At 43.3% G+C, this 20,504-nt stretch overlaps 2 protein-coding genes across 2 annotated transcripts; one reads left to right on the top strand and one right to left on the bottom strand.

Moving 5' to 3' along the window:
* Nucleotides 1–4,265: 4,265 nt before the first annotated feature.
* cln5 (CLN5 intracellular trafficking protein) lies at nucleotides 4,266–6,831 on the top strand. The gene is made up of 4 exons (XM_056289463.1): nucleotides 4,266–4,443; nucleotides 4,612–4,786; nucleotides 4,909–5,134; nucleotides 5,438–6,831. The coding sequence occupies exons 1-4, from the start codon at nucleotides 4,340–4,342 to the stop codon at nucleotides 5,923–5,925; spliced, it is 993 nt and encodes a 330-aa protein (XP_056145438.1). The 5' UTR covers nucleotides 4,266–4,339; the 3' UTR covers nucleotides 5,926–6,831.
* Nucleotides 6,832–6,965: 134 nt separating this feature from the next.
* fbxl3a (F-box and leucine-rich repeat protein 3a) lies at nucleotides 6,966–16,457 on the bottom strand. The gene is made up of 6 exons (XM_056289462.1): nucleotides 16,379–16,457; nucleotides 16,176–16,266; nucleotides 15,442–15,820; nucleotides 14,857–14,979; nucleotides 13,570–13,741; nucleotides 6,966–10,820 (listed from the first exon to the last, which is right to left on the bottom strand). Exons 3-6 carry the CDS (start codon nucleotides 15,817–15,819, stop codon nucleotides 10,180–10,182), a joined length of 1,314 nt encoding a protein of 437 aa, XP_056145437.1. The 5' UTR covers nucleotide 15,820; nucleotides 16,176–16,266; nucleotides 16,379–16,457; the 3' UTR covers nucleotides 6,966–10,179.
* Between the last annotated feature and the right edge of the window lie 4,047 nt (nucleotides 16,458–20,504).

Raw genomic sequence — 20,504 nt, 5'->3', positions numbered from 1 at the left:
CAAAAAACAACACCATCACTACTATCTACCCCCCTGACCCTAGCCTGAGTTCAGAGGGGACATGGTGGTGGGAATGACGGGAGTGTATCTAGTACTCTTTATGGGGGGAATCTGAACCGGGAGCCAAAAGGTAGGATCTGAAACTTTGAGTGAAGGATGTGATAGGATGGATTTAGCCTTCCGCACTACCTGTCTGTTGTACAGGTCAATGAGGTTACTTTGCTGGACACCAAGGATTTCACTGCTGACTTTCACCATTTTGGAAATGGTGATGTGAGGATTGCCATTCCAGCAGTTACAGAAAATGTTAATACAGACTCAATATAGGCTTTATAAAAAAGGGTCAGGAGGGTCTTATCAACATGGAACTTTCAGTTTACGAAGGCAGAACAGTCATTGCTGGCCATTTTTGCAAAGCTACCAAAGCACTTGTATGTTTTTACAACTTCTACCAACTGCCCCTTGATGGAAGTGCTCTGAGTAGAGGGCTTGCACCTGAAATCAACAAGCATGTCCTTCGTCTTTGCCATATTTAATTACAGGAATGCCCTATGGCACTCGTGTACAAAATTATCTACAACAGGACCATCAGCGTGGAGGAGACTGACAATAACAGTCATCCGCAAATTTTAAAATGTGTCTGCTGTCATGCTGGCTGTGGCAACCATCAGTATAAAGAATGTAGAGGAGTGGTGAAAGGACACACACCTGAGGAGACCCCATGGGTGATGACATCTCCTCAGACAAGCAGCCATTCACCCTCGCTCTCTGACTTCTGTCAGTTAAAAAGTCAAGAATCCAGCCCACTATGTTAAAATCAAAACCAAAGGTTTTTAAGAGCTTGTTTACTAAAATGTGCTGTTGCATTGTATTAAAAGTGGATGACAAAATCCACAAATAAAATCCTAATGTGTGTTTTTCTTTGAATAGCGGGTTTAGCAGAGTGGCAGTAGCATCTTCTACCCCTCTGTTAGCCCCTATAAGCAAACTGCAGAGGGTCAAGAAGATTCTCTGTTTGTTTATTTAAGGAGCTCCTTTTCAGCAAGGTCAGGGCAACTGGCCTGAAGTCATTGAGCACTTTGGGATGATTGTGTTTGGCCACTGGAATAACTGTAGACTGTTTCCAAAATTTCGGCACTCTCTGTTGAAAGCTGGAAAATGTAAAGAAAAATGGGAGCTACTTCTGCACAGGAGATGTGCAGGCGGCCTGGCTATATTGTCAGGCCCGGGGCTTTTCCTATGGCGTGTTTAAACTTATTGACCACAGCACATTCAACAAAAGGGGTGAGACCACTGACAGATATGTTTTTTGCTCTAGAATTACATTTGTGAAACTGGGGGTGTTAAACCTCAGGTAAAACTCACTGAACTCTTGTGCAAGCTTTGTCGCATGTGTAACCTCCAGTACGACCTTCCTTTTGCTCCTTTGGCAGTCACAGCTTTCATAACATCCCAGGCAGAACCTAAATTGTTGTACCCAAGCTCCCTCTATATCTTTTTTTGCAATTCTGCTTTGCTCTCCTTATTTCCAATATCACTTCCCTTTTCAACCTGTTCAATTCTGAGCAGTTTCCCTGCTGAAATGCATGACTTTCTATTCAACACCACCTTCAATTTTTTTTCCCACCCATGGCTTACTATTTGGGTAAATCTTCACAATCTTATCAGGGATTAAAACACAACACAGTAGGAAATGTAACAGCTGACAACATCAGTGAGATCATCAATATCAGAAGAGGACTCCAGTTTGTGTAATCATGACAGCCCTGTAAGCTCAGGATTGGAATCATCAGTCCAGTTCTTAGTCTGTTTGATGAGGGTTTTTCCCTCAAGGCAGCGCCATGTGGTAAGCCTGCCAGGGATCTGACACCCCTTTGTCTGTTCAAGTACACCATGTCTGATCTCACCATGACGTGCTTTCTTTTCAGGCGAGGAGCGAAGTGGTGAAGCACCTTCTGAACCGCTGAGAACTCCAGAGGGTTCATGTGGTGAGGAGCGCCAGACCACGTGCCCCTCATGCTGTCCTGGCCGAGGGTCCCTCCCCAGCTGGCCAGGGAGGCATCTGTGAAGACCTGAACATAGTGGGGGATACACCCCAGCCAAACTCCCTCGCGGAGATGGCCGGGTAAGTCCCAAAATCTCATATCTCTCCGTGCCAGTGTGGGGACATGGAGCTCGCGCTGTTTGCCATACAAACCAATGTTGCAGGTTCCTCATGTGTAGCAGCCCCAGGCGCACCACTGGGTGAGCTGCTGAAATTATCCCGAGGAGAGACATGACACTCCCTGCCGGCACCGAGACCGATGATAAAACGTGTCGAGTCAGCCACAACAGTGCTACCATACACTCCTCTAACAGGCGTGCCGTGATAGCATGGGAGTCCAAAAACAGACCAAAGTAGGGCCTCTGCATGGCTCGGCTGAAGGGCATTCTTGTGGGATAGATAGTGAAGCCTAGCTGCATGTGTGATGGATGACCAAGGTTGTATGGGTGCACTGTTTGGTGAAGCCACAGCCCTCATTTCATTTTTAACATGTGCCTGCACATTGTATTTAATGAAAATAAACTGAATTGAATTGAATTGAATTGAATATTAGCACCTCTCTCTCATCATCAGCCGTTTCTCTGGGGTCCGTTTCTCCACGATAGCAGCAAGCTAAGTAGAGCACTCCAGACGTCTCTCTCCCCAGCAATGCCCTCTAGCTCCCCCTGGGGGGATCCCAAGGTGTTCCAAGGCCATATTGGACATGTAGTCCCTCCAGCGAGTTCTGGGCCCACCTTGGGGTCTCCCCCCAGTTGGACGTGCCCGGAAAACCTCCAAAGGAAGGCGCCCAGGAGGCATCCTAATCAGATGCCTGAACCACCTCAACTGGCTCCTTTCCGTGCGAAGGAGCAGCGGCTCTACTCTAAGCTCCCTTGGGATGTTCGAGCTCCTCGCCCTATCTCTAAGGTTGAGCCCAGACACCCTACGGAGGAAACTCATTTCAGCTGCTTGTATCCGCGACCTCACCCTTTCGGTCACTACCCAAAGCTCATGATCATATGTGAGGGTTGGAACGAAGATTGACTGGTAAATTGAGAGCTTTGCCTTCCCACTCAGCTCCTTCTTCCCCACAACGGTCCGGTACAATTTCCGCATTACTGCTGATGCTGCACCAGTCCGCCTGTCAATCTCCCGCTCCATCCTACCCTCACTTGTGAACAAGACCCTGAGATACTTGAACGCCTTCACTTGAGGTAACAACTCATCCCCAGCCTGGAGGGAGCAATCCACCATTTTCCAGTAGAGAACCATGGCCTCAGACTTGGAGGTGCTGACTCTCATCCCGGCCAGTTCACACTCAGCTGCAAACCGCCCCAGTGCGCGCTGGAGGTCATGTTCTGATGAAGCCAACAAAACCACATCATCTGCAAAGAGCAGAGATGCAATTCTGAGTTTCCCAAATTGGACACACTCCTCACCTTGGCTTTGCCTTGAGAATGCTGGCCATGAATATCACAAACAGAATTGGAGGCAAGGGACAACCTTGGCGGAGTCTACTCCGCATTACATATAAATGTAAACTACTAATAAGACACGTTAGCCCCTAGCTAACGGGTCTGACCCTTTAGCCGATCGGTTAGTGGTGTCGCCTTGTGGTGCAGTACACCCCGTATCGAATCCCGCACCGGGCAAGAAAATAACCGGTTACATAAACAAAGGTTTATTTAAAGGTATTCAGATACAAGACAAAGAAATAAGGTGCTTCCAACTAGCGGATGATACTACGCTCTTCCTGAAAGATGGTACACAAATTCAAAAAGCGATTGAATGTTTGACATCCTTCTCAAAGACTGTCTAGTCTGAAATTAAATATTATAAAATGTGAGTTGTTACCGTTGAAGTGTACCATGGTCAACACTACATGTGGAGTTCCTGTTAAGAACATGGTTATCTATTTGGGTATCAAGATTTGCAAGGACCAGAAAGAAAGATCAAGATTAAACTTATCTCCCATTCTCAAAAAAAAAGTAGAAAATAAATGTAATACTTGGTTATTGAGACATTTTGTCACTCTACTTATAAAACGTATTTATTATTCATTGTTTTGAGATACGATGCCCAAATTTATTTCGTTGGGTTGCACTTTAGTTATTTCCATACGAGAGCATCCGAATACCAGAATATGTATGTATATAAACATACGTTCACCGGAGCGCAGCGTGGCTTCTTAAGTCACGTGATTTCTCCACGGGGTACAAATCCACGTGATCCTCACGTCGCACACAGTTTGCGGAAGGGAATAACAAAACCGTCCTCTTGACTTCCGTTTGAAGACTTCGTGCGAAGTTTTCCGAAATGAGACACACAGAAGCTGTTCTCTGTTTGAAAGTGTCCCTGTTCCTCGTCGTCGCTCGCGCTGGGGATGTGTTTGGACGGCAAGAGTGGCCCGTTCCGTACAGGTAAGAAGCACGACCTACCTCCACCCATCGGCTCTCTTGTCATGTGACATCGACGCTTGGACAGTTGTCTCTTCGAAACTCTTACGTGCTATACAAAACGACGCATATTGGGTGTTTGCATAGCTCGACCTCTTCAGGTTGAGATGTCTTATTTTATTTCACGGACAGACGCTTTGATCGACGGCCCGATGTGGATTCTTACTGTGAGGCCGTATACCCCTTCTGCCCCACCGGTGACAGAGATGGGCGCATTCCTTACTTGAGGGACACTGATGTTATTTCAGTTTATCGACTGCAAGCACCAGTCTGGGAGTTTAAGTATGGCGACCTGCTGGGGAAACTTGTGAGTAAATCAGTGGAAATATACAGACGTGCTGCAATACTGTTGGCTATCAATCTATATATTGATCTGTCTATGTGTCTCAGTGACGCATACACACTTTGTTTTATTCCTCGTGTTCACAGCATATCATGCATGACGCTGTTGGATTCAGCAGCTCGGAGACCGGGGTTAACTACACCATGGAGTGGTATGAATTGTTCCAGCTGGGCAATTGTACTTTCCCTCACCTGCGGCCGCAGATCAGCGCACCTTTCTGGTGCAACCAGGGAGCTGCCTGCTTTTTTGAGGGCATAGACGACGCACACTGGTCACAGAATGGCACCTTGGAGAAAGTTGGCGAAATCACCGGTTAGTTTTGATTGACGTGTGAAATCCCATTTCATTTTGCATGGGGGGGGCACTTAAGAAACACGTGTGTTCACTCTAAGGATCCCTTTCACCCATTTCACGGTTTCAGGAGTTTTTCATGTGGTGTTGCTGCATGCGGGTCACATCCTTCCTGACACCAACGCATGAAATACTGATTCATCTGTAGGAAAAGATGTCAAAGACACCACATTCAAATCTCATCTCCATTTCTGTGTTTGAATGACCCATTAAAGACATTTTTTTTTAACCAATGTTTAATTATTTTTATTCTTCCCCCTCTAGGGGGCCAGTTCAATGACATGGCCCAGTGGGTGCAGGATGACAATGAGACGGGGATCTATTACGAGACGTGGACGGTGGTCTCAGACCCAAGCCCGAATGCCACCGTGTGGTTCGAGTCTTACGACTGCTCCCAGTTTGTCCATCGCACATACCGGAAATTAGCTGAGCTGGGGGCAAAACTCTCCAGCCGATCTCAGACCAACTACACCAAGATCTACCTGTACAGCGGAGAGCCCACCAACCTGGGGAACGACAGCAGCATATTTGGACTGCCGTCCATGAAGAACCTGGCGGCAGACATCCAGAAGTTTTACTACACCTTCAGACCGCACCAGTCATATGTGGACTTCGCCATCAGTTTGCTGGAGGCCTATAAAAAGGTGGTGTTGGACAAGATTTTCTATCTCTATTACAACTTTGAGTACTGGCAACTGCCGATGAAACCGCCCTACGTGCGAATCACATATGAGGAAGTGCCTTTACCCTGATGAGTGATGAGAGACACAAAGACAAGAGACTCCAATATCTCCCGAGGTGTAACGTGGCGTCGGTGCATTAAATGCATCAGTCACTTAATGAATTTTTTTTTCAGGGAAGAATTTTCCTTCACCTCTGTTCTTTTTCATGAGAGTCTTCCTTCCTACATAAAAACTGTTTACTGAATAAATGCAATTCTAAAGCATGACGCTGCGTTCTGTGACGCCACATTGAGTCAGGGGTCAAGATGATGGCCTCTCTTGGTCTGTACAGCTTAAATAAAGGAATCCTTTATCTTCTAAATACTGTAAATTATAAACTCAAAACTCAGTTTGAGTTCTTTATCTTTTACAGGCCAAATCCCTGATTTCTCAGGAGGACGTCTGTAAAAACCATTTGTCTGAGCGGGTTTAGGTTTAAAAAGCGCCGTAAAAGCTTTATTCCTAATTTCATAAACACTGCAGTGAAAAACATTTGATTTCATGCGATAGGAAAATCAAATTCAAAAAAGTTAATCTTTAAGAATTGTTGAGGATGGTACCGAATAAACCTGAAGATTATCGTTCAAATCTTTTTGATGCTGTCGCTGGTGTAGTTAATCCATACAAGTACAAATTGAACATCCTTGTAGTATTCTTGAATGGTTGGACTTTACCAGGAAAAATGATGGGGTGCACTGTTTTCCATCTTCATAGCAGCCAAATGAGGAAGAAGGCAGGTAGTGTTGAGTTTGAAGAAGTGAAGTTGTGTCTAACAAGCAGGTATGACGGAACAAGCTGGTAGAAGACCTTTACCAACAGATAGTAAAACCGGGTTCAACCAGGTTGTATGTTTGTTTGTGACACAACAGCCCTGCTGACTCTCATTCATTTGGAATGGAACTCACAACACTCACCTCCCCCCACCACCTACGTAGGAGACACACACAATTTAGCAAAAATGTCAAATCTTTTTTGAAGTATCATTGAAATATATTTTGCTTAGCTTTCTCCCTTTCAAGTCAATGGAATGTGGAGTAGTCCCCAGAAATAAGGAATCACAGGTTCAAAAATTACATTCACAATTTTTTATTCCAAGATCACATGTCTAAAGCAACCGAGTTTTCATTTCAAGACAAGTGACCGACAGCGAAGTAGGCAAAGCGTTGGCCATACAGAAGCAAAACTAAAAGGACAGCATTGTCAGCAGTAGTTCACTCCTAAATTACTTTCTGCAGGAGAATCAGGTGGAACGAATAAAGGGTCATGTTTAAAAAAAACTACTGACAAGCCTCTTGCTGATGGAAGGAAGACCCCTCTCCCTTTTAATTGCCATTGATGTGAAGCATGTGTTTTCTCATCCCACTTGGTTTCCCGTCAGCTAGTATGAAGCCAAAGTGTAAGGAAATGCAACAAAACCAATCTCTGGTTGAGATGCCACCTCGCGTAGACAGTAAACACTAGAGAGGCAACATTTGAATTGAGTCTATTGCACTAACTATGAAAAGAAATCCAGACAGGAGATATGTTAACTACACCCTTTGCTATTGCATTTGTGCGCCGACAATAAGTGTGGTTATCTTGTTGGGTGATAAAAGTGTCCACTGCTATGAATAAACTATGTTCTTCTTAAGAGATTAAAATCTGTTGTGTTAAAGTTTACCATTAGGCCACTGTTTTGCTAAATGAGAGGGATGTCCTGTGAAAATAAGAAAAAAAAATCTGGATTATCTGTAGGTTCTAACAGATGCGGCTAAAAGACATGGACAGAGGCAGGAGTATGAGAACAGAAACCTCTCGCTGCTGTTTGTACCGACTGCTCACTGAATACATCGCTGAAAATCCAACAATTACAAAAGAAGAATTCATATATCAATAAATTACATGGCTATACATCTCTAGTGACTAGGGTACGAAAAAGAGATCCACCTAGCAAAGGATAACTCGCACTCTGGTATAGAAAAGACATAAGCCATTGGTTAGTGAAACTGAGAACCCTTACAGAGGGTGCCATAAAGAAATAAGTACATTTCTATTCATATATTCAAACACACAGCGTTTTATATACACATGCATTTGACTTCCTTCTTAAAGGAAAAGTTTGTTTCACTCATCTGACTTGGCAAATCTCTCACTGAAACGAGTGGATGTCTAGATGAGAACGAGATTAATTATTCGTAATGAGAGTGTGTGATAAATGATACTTCCACATCTGTGATGTGATCGCGAGATGCAAAGCAAACCCGGGCTGAAAGGAGGGTGGAAATTTACACCAGAGAGTCATGGTTCAGAGTCGAACCGGCAAGTAGCAGAAGACAAAAATAAAAACTATAAAGTTCAAATATTAATTCACACTTCGACACCTGAGAGACAAAAAGGTCAATTTTGCATTCCCAGAGTGTATTAGAGACTTCTCACTTTCCATCAGTTGTTAAATGGAAAAAAAATAAAATAAAATCACCAGTCAGACCACGATGGTCAGACTTCTCACCATCTACCCCCACATCCTGACATCTGTGTCCTATGTGCGCAATGTAGTATCTGTATTTACATATCATTTAACAAATCTATTTAATTTTCTCATCCACTATTGCTTCATTTTATCCATTTCCATTTGCTGACCTGGGTATCAGAAGTACCAAACCCCAAGTGCAGCATCATTTATCTTCACTCAAATCTGAGTCCAAATAATAAGAGGGGGGGTAAAAAAACAAGTTTAAAGAAAGAAATCTACCCTTTGCTCCATCTAGGCATTAAACTCCCCTTGCAGAAGTAAAAATTTCTCCTGAATATATCATTTGGTATTCATGTAAGGTGCTCAGTAAAACTCAATAACATTCAGGAATTTAAGAATCAAAGCCAATTTGTGCCCTGATATAGAAAAAAAAATCTTTTTTGTTATAACTTGAATAAAAGAAGAATTCAAATGGAATCAACAAACTCAGTCCACTTTCCCTTCACATGTATTCGGACTTATGTACACACTTTCCATTTCTCCTCCGTCTGACTCTGAGCAGTTTCAACAAACAAGGCCTGAAACCGAGTTTTGTCATCATTTAGTTCACTTCAAATGAACGAATAAGTTTGGCCGAAGGAAAATAACGAAGGCTGTCACTGCTAACGTTGCAGATTTGTATTAATGTGTTTGGGTCAGTAGCAGGACCCAACCATTCCTCAAACAACTCACTCAGTCCCCTACAATTATACCTTACTTAACATTTCCTGTCACGTACTATATACACGCCATCTGACTGCCTTTAACAAGGTGCTATGTGTAATAATTCTGCTTTCCTGAAGCATCACATAAGTAAACATCAGCAGGAGCTGCTGAATGGTACTTAATGAAACAAAGTAAATGACTCACTTTCTGCATTTGAAAAAAAACAAAAAAACAACAGCAGCAGCCGAGCTGGCTGAGTTGTTTCAGTTGTCATTTGACGCCCCCAAAGACCGGACTCGCACTCGCAGTCCTCCGATTACTAAGCAGCCATTAGAACAAACAGCAAACCAAATCTACTGGGGGCATTTCCATGTCTGATATCAGCAATCTTAGTGTTTATTTGCTTCCTTTCTATTTGAATTTGCCTTGCCTTGTTGTTGTGATTCACACTGCTGAATAGCAGATAGCACCTAGAACAGCACATTCAGAGAATGCAGAGCTGCAGCCATTGTCTCAGACTGGATTGAAATGGGCCAGGTGAAAGAGTCACACCATGGAATTCTGCACTTAATCTTTCCCCAAATTTCTCAACAATGTTAGGAAAAACTCAATATATTTATAAACGTACATACAAACAGAAACTGACACTGCTTGTAATACAGATTGTCATACCCAGACTACAAAGTCCACCCAACTTAATTTACAAAGTTATAAAAACATTGTTTTGTTTTTTCAATTCAATTTTTTCCCACCTGCCACAGTCTGTGTAGTGATGACTGTCCAATGTGTGAAGGAGCCAGTATAACTGTTCCCTGACAAAAAGGAGGAGGGTTAAGCATTCCACGGTTAAGACGCAGAGCACTCTCTGCTGTTTGTGTCTCCTAACAATGTAATGGAGCTGTCAGCTGGGTCATTTTAAAACTAAAGGGCATCATCCTTCCATGTTTAATCACAACACCAAAACCCCAAATGGGCTCTGCTCTGCACAGAGTTAAGCAAGCTCCGCCCTCCATGTTGGCACCATTCTGCTATAAGGTAGTCAAAAACTTTTCAGTGCAAACATGGTGGCCATCAACATTTCATAACACAAATTTTAGGTCACTCAACTCTGCATCAGTGGCTTTGCTTTACCAGGTGGGCATCATGTCTGGGAACCAGACCCGGCCCAGGTGTTTGGACACTTCCCAGTGAATCTCATCCAGGGAGTATTTGTGATCAGGGATCAGCACTTCCTCCATGATAGACAGCTGGGACAGCCTACGGCCACACATCTTGACGAACTCCACGAAGGCGCTGCAGGACACCTCACACTCACCCAGGCCAATGGCCGACAACTGGGTGCAGTGTTTGGCAATGCGGATCAGCTCCTCATCCAGAGGGCGCAGGCCGTTCGCACACACCACTAGTTCAACCAGACGGGGGCAGTGTAGACCCACGCGACCCAGGACATCCTTGCTGACTGAACGGCCGAAGTAGAGATGTGTGACGGGGATCTCCTCGCAGAAAAAGGGTCCAAACTCATCCTCATAGAGAAAGAAGTACATGACCAGGTTGAACTTGGGTGAGTGGCGCACCATGGCATCCCAGCTGCTCTTCTTGATGGTGTGGAAGTGCTGGCCAGGGTTCTCGCTCACCACATCGATGCGCAGGTGTTCCAAGTGAACATGCTTCTCTGAGGAGAGGGCAAGCAGGAGCTCGTCACTCAGGAGGTGATAGTTTAGAGCCAGCTCTCTCAGCCCGTGACACTGGTCCGCCACACACAGGATCCCTGCAAACACAGGAAGGATTTACTTGTCGATCCAAAGCCAAAGACACATCCATGCAGAAAACAGAACACTGAGTCTTATGACTCACATCATGCGCAGTCTGTAGCACAAACAGGAACTGTTAGCAGATGCATGTCAAAAATGACAAACACTGTATTTAGCTCTGCAATGGGAAAACATGAGTGTAGTTGATGCTGGGTATTAACAGTGTTCTGAAGATGAGACTACATTCTACTAGTGTGGGAGTTCTATTTCGAATAGGAGCATCTGCGTGGGTTTCTCCGGGGGCTCCGGTTTACTTCCACAGTCCAAAGACATGTAAGCCAGGTGAACTGGCCATACTAAACTGCCCCTGGGTATGAATGTGTGTGTGTGTGTGTGTGTGTGTGTGTGTCGGCCCTGTGATGGCCTGGCAGCCTGTCTAGGGTGTATCCCCGCCTGCCGCCCAATGACTGCTGGAATAGGCTCCAGCATCCCCGCTACCCTGAGAGCAGGATAAGCGGTTCAGATAATGAATGGATGGATGGATGGGCATCCTTGTAGACATGCATCGTTTGGCGCTGGTGTACTCTGGTCTCAACTAATCAAACTCACATTTTTAAAAGATACTATGTAGCATTGAGAATTTCTCACAACATAGACAGCCAGTAACAGAGGATGGGTGGGGGGGGGGTATATAGCTTCTGCAAAAAAGGGATCATTATGTCTGCCAGATGAGTGCCTGTGTCAGTCTAATAAACAACCAATACCAGAATTGGCAATTAAAACTGGTTCCAGGAAATGTATGTTTAGAAGCATACACAGAACTTCTTAGAATTTATACACTACCGTTCAAAAGTTTGGGATCACCTTGAAATGTCCATATTTTTGAAGGAAAAGCACTGTACTTTTCAATGAAGATAACTTTAAACTAGTCTTAACTTTAAAGAAATACACTCTATACATTGCTAATGTGGTAAATGACTATTCTAGCTGCAAATGTCTGGTTTTTGGTGCAATATCTACATAGGTGTATAGAGGCCAATTTCAAGCAACTATCACTCCAGTGTTCTAATGGTACAATGTGTTTGCTCATTGGCTCAGAAGGCTAATTGATGATTAGAAAACCCTTGTGCAATCATGTTCACACATCTGAAAACAGTTTAGCTCGTTACAGAAGCTACAAAACTGACCTTCCTTTGAGCAGATTGAGTTTCTGGAGCATCACATTTGTGGGGTCAATTAAACGCTCAAAATGGCCAGAAAAAGAGAACTTTCATCTGAAACTCGACAGTCTATTCTTGTTCTTAGAAATGAAGGCTATTCCATGCGAGAAATTGCTAAGAAATTGAAGATTTCCTACACCGGTGTGTACTACTCCCTTCAGAGGACAGCACAAACAGGCTCTAACCAGAGTAGAAAAAGAAGTGGGAGGCCGCGTTGCACAACTGAGCAAGAAGATAAGTACATTAGAGTCTCTAGTTTGAGAAACAGACGCCTCACAGGTCCCCAACTGGCATCTTCATTAAATAGTACCGGCAAAACACCAGTGTCAACATCTACAGTGAAGAGGCGGCTGCGGGATTCTGGGCTTCAGGGCAGAGTGGCAAAGAAAAAGCCATATCTGAGACTGACCAATAAAAGAAAAAGATTAAGATGGGCAAAAGAACACAGACATTGGACAGAGGAAGACTGGAAAAAAGTGTTGTGGACGGATGAATCCAAGTTTGAGGTGTTTGGATCACAAAGAAGAACGTTTGTGAGACGCAGAACAAATGAAAAGATGCTGGAAGAATGCCTGACGCCATCTGTTAAGCATGGTGGAGGTAATGTGATGGTCTGGGGTTGCTTTGGTGCTGGTAAGGTGGGAGATTTGTACAGGGTAAAAGGGATTCTGAATAAGGAAGGCTATCACTCCATTTTGCAACGCCATGCCATACCCAGTGGACAGCGCTTGATTGGAGCCAATTTCATCCTACAACAGGACAATGACCCTAAACACACCTCCAAATTGTGCAAGAACTATTTAGAGCAGAAGCAGGCAGCTGGTATTCTATCGGTAATGGAGTGGCCAGCGCAGTCACCAGATCTGAACCCCATTGAGCTGTTGTGGGAGCAGCTTGACCGTATGGTACGCAAGAAGTGCCCATCCAACCAATCCAACTTGTGGGAGCTGCTTCTGGAAGCGTGGGGTGCAATTTCTCCAGATTACCTCAACAAATTAACAGCTAGAATGCCAAAGGTCTGCAATGCTGTAATTGCTGCAAATGGAGGATTCTTTGACGAAAGCAAAGTTTGATGTAAAAAAAATCTTATTTCAAATACAAATCATTATTGCTAACCTTGTCAATGTCTTGACTCTATTTTCTATTCATTTCACAACATATGGTGGTGAATAAGTGTGACTTTTCATGGAAAACACAAAATTGTTTGGGTGATCCCAAACTTTTGAACGGTAGTGTACATGAATACTGTGTGATGTTTGCACTCTGGCCTGTCTGCCAGATGAAACAAGGCCATTTCATTTTAGCTAACAAGAAAATTATAGGCCTGATACAAGCCATCAAATGGAAACACTGGCACCCTTGTGGCTTGAAAACTAAAATGAAAGACAGAGTTAGAATACAATTTTGGCATGGCTTGAAATTTTGGCAATAGCAAATTAAATTGGAATTCTGCCCAACTACCAACTAAAAATAAGAAGCTGCCTCCTCTAGTCGGTAGCAGTGGAACATCTTAAGGAAAAATTCAGGGCTCCAACTACTACTGTACCTGCTGGGGAGACGTGAGGGCAGCTGCTCATTTTGAGCAACTTGAGTGTGTCGCTGTTATTGGCCACCAGAACCTTCAGAGACGGGTCATCCACTGGGGTGTCATCGATCTTGAGTGAGGACAGAGATTTTGAGTTGACAAACACCACAGTCAGCGCTGAGATGAAGTGGGACTGTGGAAGCAAAAAAAAAAAAAAACTGCAATCAACCACACAGTCACATGAAGAATGTAAACAAAAACCATAGAGTATAGGATATGAGTTACAAACACATATGAAAAATGGTGAACAGAGGCTTACAGGCCTGCTCACACCTTCATCGCCCAAGGTAAACGATTCACGGTAACATGAGTTCTGAGAACTGCATTCCACTGTATTTTTATAACAATCCAATTTATAATCTCAAAGGCGACTGTATCAGATTCCAAAAGGACAGCACCAGTACAATTTTATTTGTCGCTTATTAACAACAGTGGTCTTGTCAAAAAAAAAAAAGAGAAAAAGTCTGACTTGTTCATTTCTGGTCTCTCCCATTCTACTTCTAATAACATCAACTTAAGAGTCAGTGTTTCCTTAAGAAAACCAAAAGGAAAGGATTGTTTAGTGAACATTTGATTCGTACTTTGTTTCCAACAATATGTTACATTTTGCAGACCTGAAAAGAGTGTCTTGCAGTAATGGCTTACACCCTTGAAGCAAGCAGTGTCAGCAGGTGGTTTTTGATGCCATTAGTGGAAAGTCAGGAAAGATTGGCAGCTCAGGTGACACACAGGACCATATGTTGGTATGCTTATTATTACTACTGTTACTACCCATACAAATCACTGATATCAATAAAACCAAAATAAAAATAATATCGGGTTTTAGCTTTAAAAGACTGTGGTCCTACCATTTATTGGTCACACCTCACCAGGTCTTAAGGTCTGAATCAATAATGATTCAGACATCTAAAGAGTCTTGGATTATCAAGACAGCAAAGGAAAATATCTCTAGAAAAAATAACAGCAGTCTTGGAATTCATACAGGAGTGGACACTGAACTAAGTAAGTGTCAACAATTTGAATTCCATTCTCAAAGGAAATTAAAACCTTCCATTTATCCAATAAAATCCACCCTATCAACCAATAAATTATGTGCCCTGTCACAGCTCATTGGAATTTACAGCCAACACTTGTGCTGGTATGGAAAAAGTACACCATAAATACACAGAGTACCAGTTCAGTTTTCTGGTATATCTGAAGAACAAGACAGTGTAACAACCCAGTGCCTGTGTTTCACGCTAAGTATACCTTTGGTAGTTCCATGAAACTGGGCCGCGCAGTAGATATGAGCCCCAGGGTCTTAAGTGAACAATTCACCAACTGAGAAAGAATATCACAGGCAGCTTCAGCAGACTCTGTACTGCTGTCCACCTGGAGACAACAAACACACAAAGCAGGTTCAACAACATGAGCATCACAAGAACACAGCTGTGACTCTAAAACCACACTGTGCTAGCCAAATGAAAGTTTCAAACAGAAACATAGCATGTCTTGATGCATGCTCAGTAATCCAGGTAAGAAAATCAAAGATGGTTGAATCAGTTCATCTGGATACAACATTTATTGACAGATACGTTTCATCAAGTGACATCTTCAGCCCAAACTGACTGCCGGTATCCCCACCCCTTATAAACCGTACTGTATTGTTTATAAGGGGTGGGGATACCTGCGGGCAGTTTAGACTGAAGACGTCACTTAGTTGAGTGATGAAATGTATCTTGTCAATAAACGTTGTATCCAGATGAACTGATTCAACCTTCTTAGAAACACAATATGTGATGTACACTTAATGTTATACCTTTTTTTTAAGTGTAACTTCATTTTCCTTCTCACCTTGAAACTGACATACTGCAAATGGTTGGAGTGCCTCTTTATGATCTGCTTGATGAGGTCGGGATGTGTGGCCTTAAGGTAGGAGCTAGCTGGCTGGTTAAGTTCAAATTCAAAGCACCTCCACAACTCTGGCATGTGAAAGGCCTGGTTCCAACCTCGGCAAACCTGTGAGGCGAATGCCCTATCCAGCAACGGAAGGTACTGGAAGATGTGGAGCAGTATTTCCTGAGGTAGCCGTGACCAGCTGCAATCACACTCACTGGGCACATCTTCCTCCGGCTCTTCCTTCAGCTGCTTCCGCACCTTCTTCCGAGCCTCTGGTGGACTCCTACTGCTGGAGCTGTTGTGTTGCTCCTCATCTCCTTTCACCCGCTTCATTCTAGGACACGGTTTAATTCATGCCATTCTGTTATATTTTTGCACATTCAGTAACTTATTAAGCCTTAGCATTTTATTTCATTATTCATTTTGCCTATGCTGTTCTTGTCTTTAATCGTTACGTACTTTTTATCCGTGCACTTTTAGTGCAAAGCACATGGCATTGCATCCTAGCATACGAAATGTGCTAGCTATATAAATAAAGCTTGGCTGATTTATGTTTTCGCACATCGTTCCCTCGTGTAACTACACAGTATCCCACACTGACCGACACGGTCGTTCAGATAATAGTTATTTTGGAGCCATTCTCTAGGCGCTTCTGGCAGTTCTTTTGAGTCCGACCGTTGACCCCCTACCTGGTTGTATTTCCACTAGGCTCGCTGAACAGCTAGCAGTTGTTAGAACCGAAACCCGACCACTGACGTCACGCCTCAGCCCGGGCCCGCGCTGAAAAAGACCATCCACACGAGCCAAATAACAACAAGCATCGGATAAATACTCGATCAGTTTGGTTTAAAAGAAATAAAGAAAGAATGATCAGCGTTTCTAATATAAATACACTATCGGAGAGCGGTTCTGTCGGCTATGTTGACCCAATTCCTTCTCCGAACTCTCAACCCCCCTCGTCCCTGAAATGGCGACGTGTTGTTGTTGTGACAGACGCGGTGCATTGTGGGAAGAACTAATGCGAAATGGCTTGTTCACCAACCTAGATCGGACGGAAGCTCCGATTGGTTTCCTGCTGTTCTTAATTTATTTATTTACATTTCTTTGACGCTCTATTTTACATATATTTTATTTTGTACTCTTGAAATGCTTATTGGCCGAATTTAAACCATGTTCAAATTGGCATCTTCAGTTTTAATTTCTGTCTCTTTCTAATCTAATATGAATCTCGTGCATGAAAAGCGTTGCAGTTTTTCCTCTATCGCTCAGCCGCATTTCCCGAAACATTAAACCTCGTTCTCAGAACAGGGCTCAAAACCCTACAGTATCAAGACAACTGGCCACAGCACTATTTCAATTCTCATTGTGTTAACGTAAAATGCAAATGCTGAAACACGTCTGCAAAACACTAAATACAACAAATATAACATAATGTAACGATCACGGATGAATAGGCTCGGTAGCCCTTGGCTAACGGATCGGACCCTTTAGTCGACCGGTTAACGTTGTCGCCCGCGGTGCGGGAGACACGAGTTCGCGTCCCGGCTATGGCGACGGTTCCCGGAATGCCCCCCTGAATTCGCTGCATTGGTGTCAGAAGTAGGATTGGTCACTGCGTTGGTGTCAGAACTGTGGCGACGGTTCCCGGACTGCCCCCTGAAATCGCTGCAATAAAATAGAACAAAAAATAACATCATCCATCCATTATCCAAATCGCTTATCCTGCTTTCAGGGTCGCGGGGATGCTGGAGCCCATCCCAGCAGTCACCGGGCGGAAAGAGCCCTACAGATGCGATGTTTGCTTTGAGAATGTTGATTGAGGAGTATTGAGAAAACCAGAAGGAGTTACATATGACAGGGAGCCGAGAGAGGAGGTGTGGTATTGTGTGAGGAAGTCGGGAGTTGCAGAGAAGTATGTAGGAGTGGTGCAGGACATGTATGAGGGAAGTGTGACAGCGGTGAGGTGTGCGGTTGGAATGACAGATGGGCTCAAGGTGTATGCGGGATTACATCAAGGATCGGCTCTGAGCCCTTTCTTGTTTGCAACGGTGATGGACAGGTTGACGGATGAGATAAGGCATGAGTCTCCGTGGGCTATGAAGTTTGCGGATGACATTGTGATCTGTAGCGAGAGTAGGGTGCAGGTTGAGGAGAGCCTGGAGAGTTGGAGGTATGCACTGGAGAGAAGAGGAATGAAAGTCAGTAGGAATACATATGCGCGAACAAGGGAGAGGAACGGTGAGGATGCAAGGAGTAGAATTTGGAGACTTGCGGTCAACTGTCCAAAGTAACGGGGAGTGCAGAAGAGAGGTCAAGAAGAGAGTGCAGGCAGGGTGGAGTGGGTGGAGAAGAGTGTCAGGAGTGATTTGCAATAGAAGGTTACCAGCAAGAGTTAAAGGGAAGATGGTTGTGAGACCAGCTATGTTATATGGTTTGGAGACAGTGGCACTGACGAAAAGACGGGAGGCGGCGCTGGAGGTGGCAGAGTTGAAGATGCTAAGATTTTCATTGGGAGTGACAAAGAAGAACATTGCATAAATAATTTATTCGTGTGTGTTTGGCTAATTTATTTAGCCTCATGCTAGCTTCAACGGGGCTTTGTACATGCTGGTCTCGTGGGTTAATAGGCAGCATGCAATGGTTGGATTTTAACGGCGTCTCCTCGTAGGTGATGCAAATGTTTTGTAGTTTCTCTTGTGAGTTTTGTATTTTCTTTTTTTTTGTAGAGATGCAGAGGACAAGTTGTGTGACTGATGCCCGTGTTTTGTTTTGTTTTCTTTTTCTTTTTCCTGTAAAGATATGCTGGTTTGAAGTATTTATTTTTGCCTGTTTCATATATTTTACACCAGGGGTGGGCAAACTTATCCAGAAAGTGCTGGTGTGGGTGCAGGTTTTTGTTCTAACCAAGCAGTTACACACCTGTGTCTCCTAATCAAGTTCCTCAGCAAAGACTCTTCTGGTTGATTCGTGGGATCAGGTGTGTAACTGCTTGGTTGGAACAAAAACTTGCACCCACACCGGCACTTTCTGGATAAGATTGCCCACCCCTGTTTTACATTATAAAAGAAAATGGGTTGATGTGGGTAAAATAATTTAATGATTTGTACTATGATACATGTGTTTTATACCGTTTTCATTGCACTTTGTTTAACTGTATTTTGGATACTATTTTTATACTGTGCATTCATTATATTTTATACGGTTTTTGTTTATTACATATGTAGCGCCTCCAGTGCAAACTAGGGGTAGCAGTAAAGGCGCTAACATCTAACTAGGTTCGGTGAGGAGTTTGCCTTGACTAACTCATGAGAGGAGTTGATGTGTAGTTGAACAGTTGACAATTTTATTGCCTCACAACAGCAAAATATACACAACGCTGACTTTTACATAAAAGAATTGAAATAAAACAAAATAGAGCTCTTTAAAGTAAATAAAATAATAAACCAAAGAAAACCTCATTCAAATCACAACCCTCAATGAGCGTTAGCAGTTTGAGATGACAGAAAAATTCAGTTCTTTGTCCTTGAGTGTATGTGTTGGTCCAAGAGTTCAAGTTCCTGATTCGTGGGCATATTGAACATACTTCAACGATGACTATTTTTACCCTGGTAGAGGAAATAGTCTAGTGTGTATGAGTTCTTATCTGGTGTCTGGATGAATGATTCAGGCTTGTCAGACGTTTCCTGGGACAGATCCTACGGTAGGCCACCGCTTCTATGATCGTCCACAGTCTCACTGGGCTGGGCTCGCCATCATAATCTTCCAAATTTCTATCCGGTAATTAAAAAAGAAAAATTCTATACAAATAGTGCAGAACAGTAAATATTTCATTCTATATCTGTTTCTAACATGAGATCTCATTCATTTGTTTTCATTCAGAACATCTTACAATATGTTTCCATTAACATGTATATGAATTGCAATATCATTACTTAATCACTACATATATATAATTCTGTTACACAAAATCAGTGCAATCACAGTGTAGCCTCAATACAAACCATTTAAGTGCGCTAACCACTTAAACCGAATGGCTTTAACGTCAACAGGATAAGTGCCACGCATCTTTAACGCTGCATAATTCCCCAATGCTTCACTGACTAAGCTAGCGCTTGGCACTAGCTAACTATTGGCGTGAGCTGTCTTCTAAAACATTCAACATGACACAGTGATACAGTATGCACCAAAGTGAGTTCTAAACATTAACATTCTCATAACTATGATACAATACGTGCCAAAGTACGGGCTATTCAAACATTAGACATTCTTATAACCCCGACTGGTTTTATGAAGAGTATCTTAACATCTATATGATCCAGCGTTATCTTTTCCCTTCAGTGGTTAGCAATAAGCTAGCTAGCACAAAAACGTGCTTTACTCACCAGAGTTCCAAATACTTAAAACTCGACAAACCTTCGTCTCGTAAGCTCACAGATGAGATTGTGATTATACATAACACTTTTCACAATCAAAAAATGTCAATACTCTAAACTTTCTGGGGCTATGTATAATGAAATTCAGTCGTCAGTTCAAGAGCACAATTTCCAGGACATCGAGGGAAAAAAAAAGACGACAGCGTGTAACAGTCTCTACCCTAGCGAGTTGCATAGTGCGCCCCTTAAGGAGCGGCATGTCACTACACCTCTAAATCAATGACTATTAGTAGCCCTATATGTCATATGGGTTACACATATGTTTATGTTTTTGTGTTTTTATACTGTGAGTGAGCACGTATGCTCGGAGCTGTATGGAGAGATACAGAGGATATGTGACTGATGCCTGTCTTTTTTTTTCCTAATCTTTTTCCATCCATCCATCATCCATCCATGTATCCATCCGTCATATTAACCGCCTGTCGGACCCTTTAGTCTAGCGGTTAACGATGTCTCCCGCGATGCGAGAGTCACGGGTTCGCGTCCCGGCTGCGGCGGTTCCTGCACTTTCCCCCCGAATTCGCTACAATATTGAGCATATGTGACTATATCGACTTATTGCTATGAAATGTAAATATGTTCCAT

Source organism: Lampris incognitus, chromosome 11 (assembly GCF_029633865.1).
Source record: "Lampris incognitus isolate fLamInc1 chromosome 11, fLamInc1.hap2, whole genome shotgun sequence".
NCBI classification, from domain to species: Eukaryota; Metazoa; Chordata; class Actinopteri; order Lampriformes; family Lampridae; genus Lampris; species Lampris incognitus.
The sequence above is the reverse complement of the archived record's forward strand: the minus strand, read 5'-3'. Positions and strand labels throughout refer to the sequence as shown.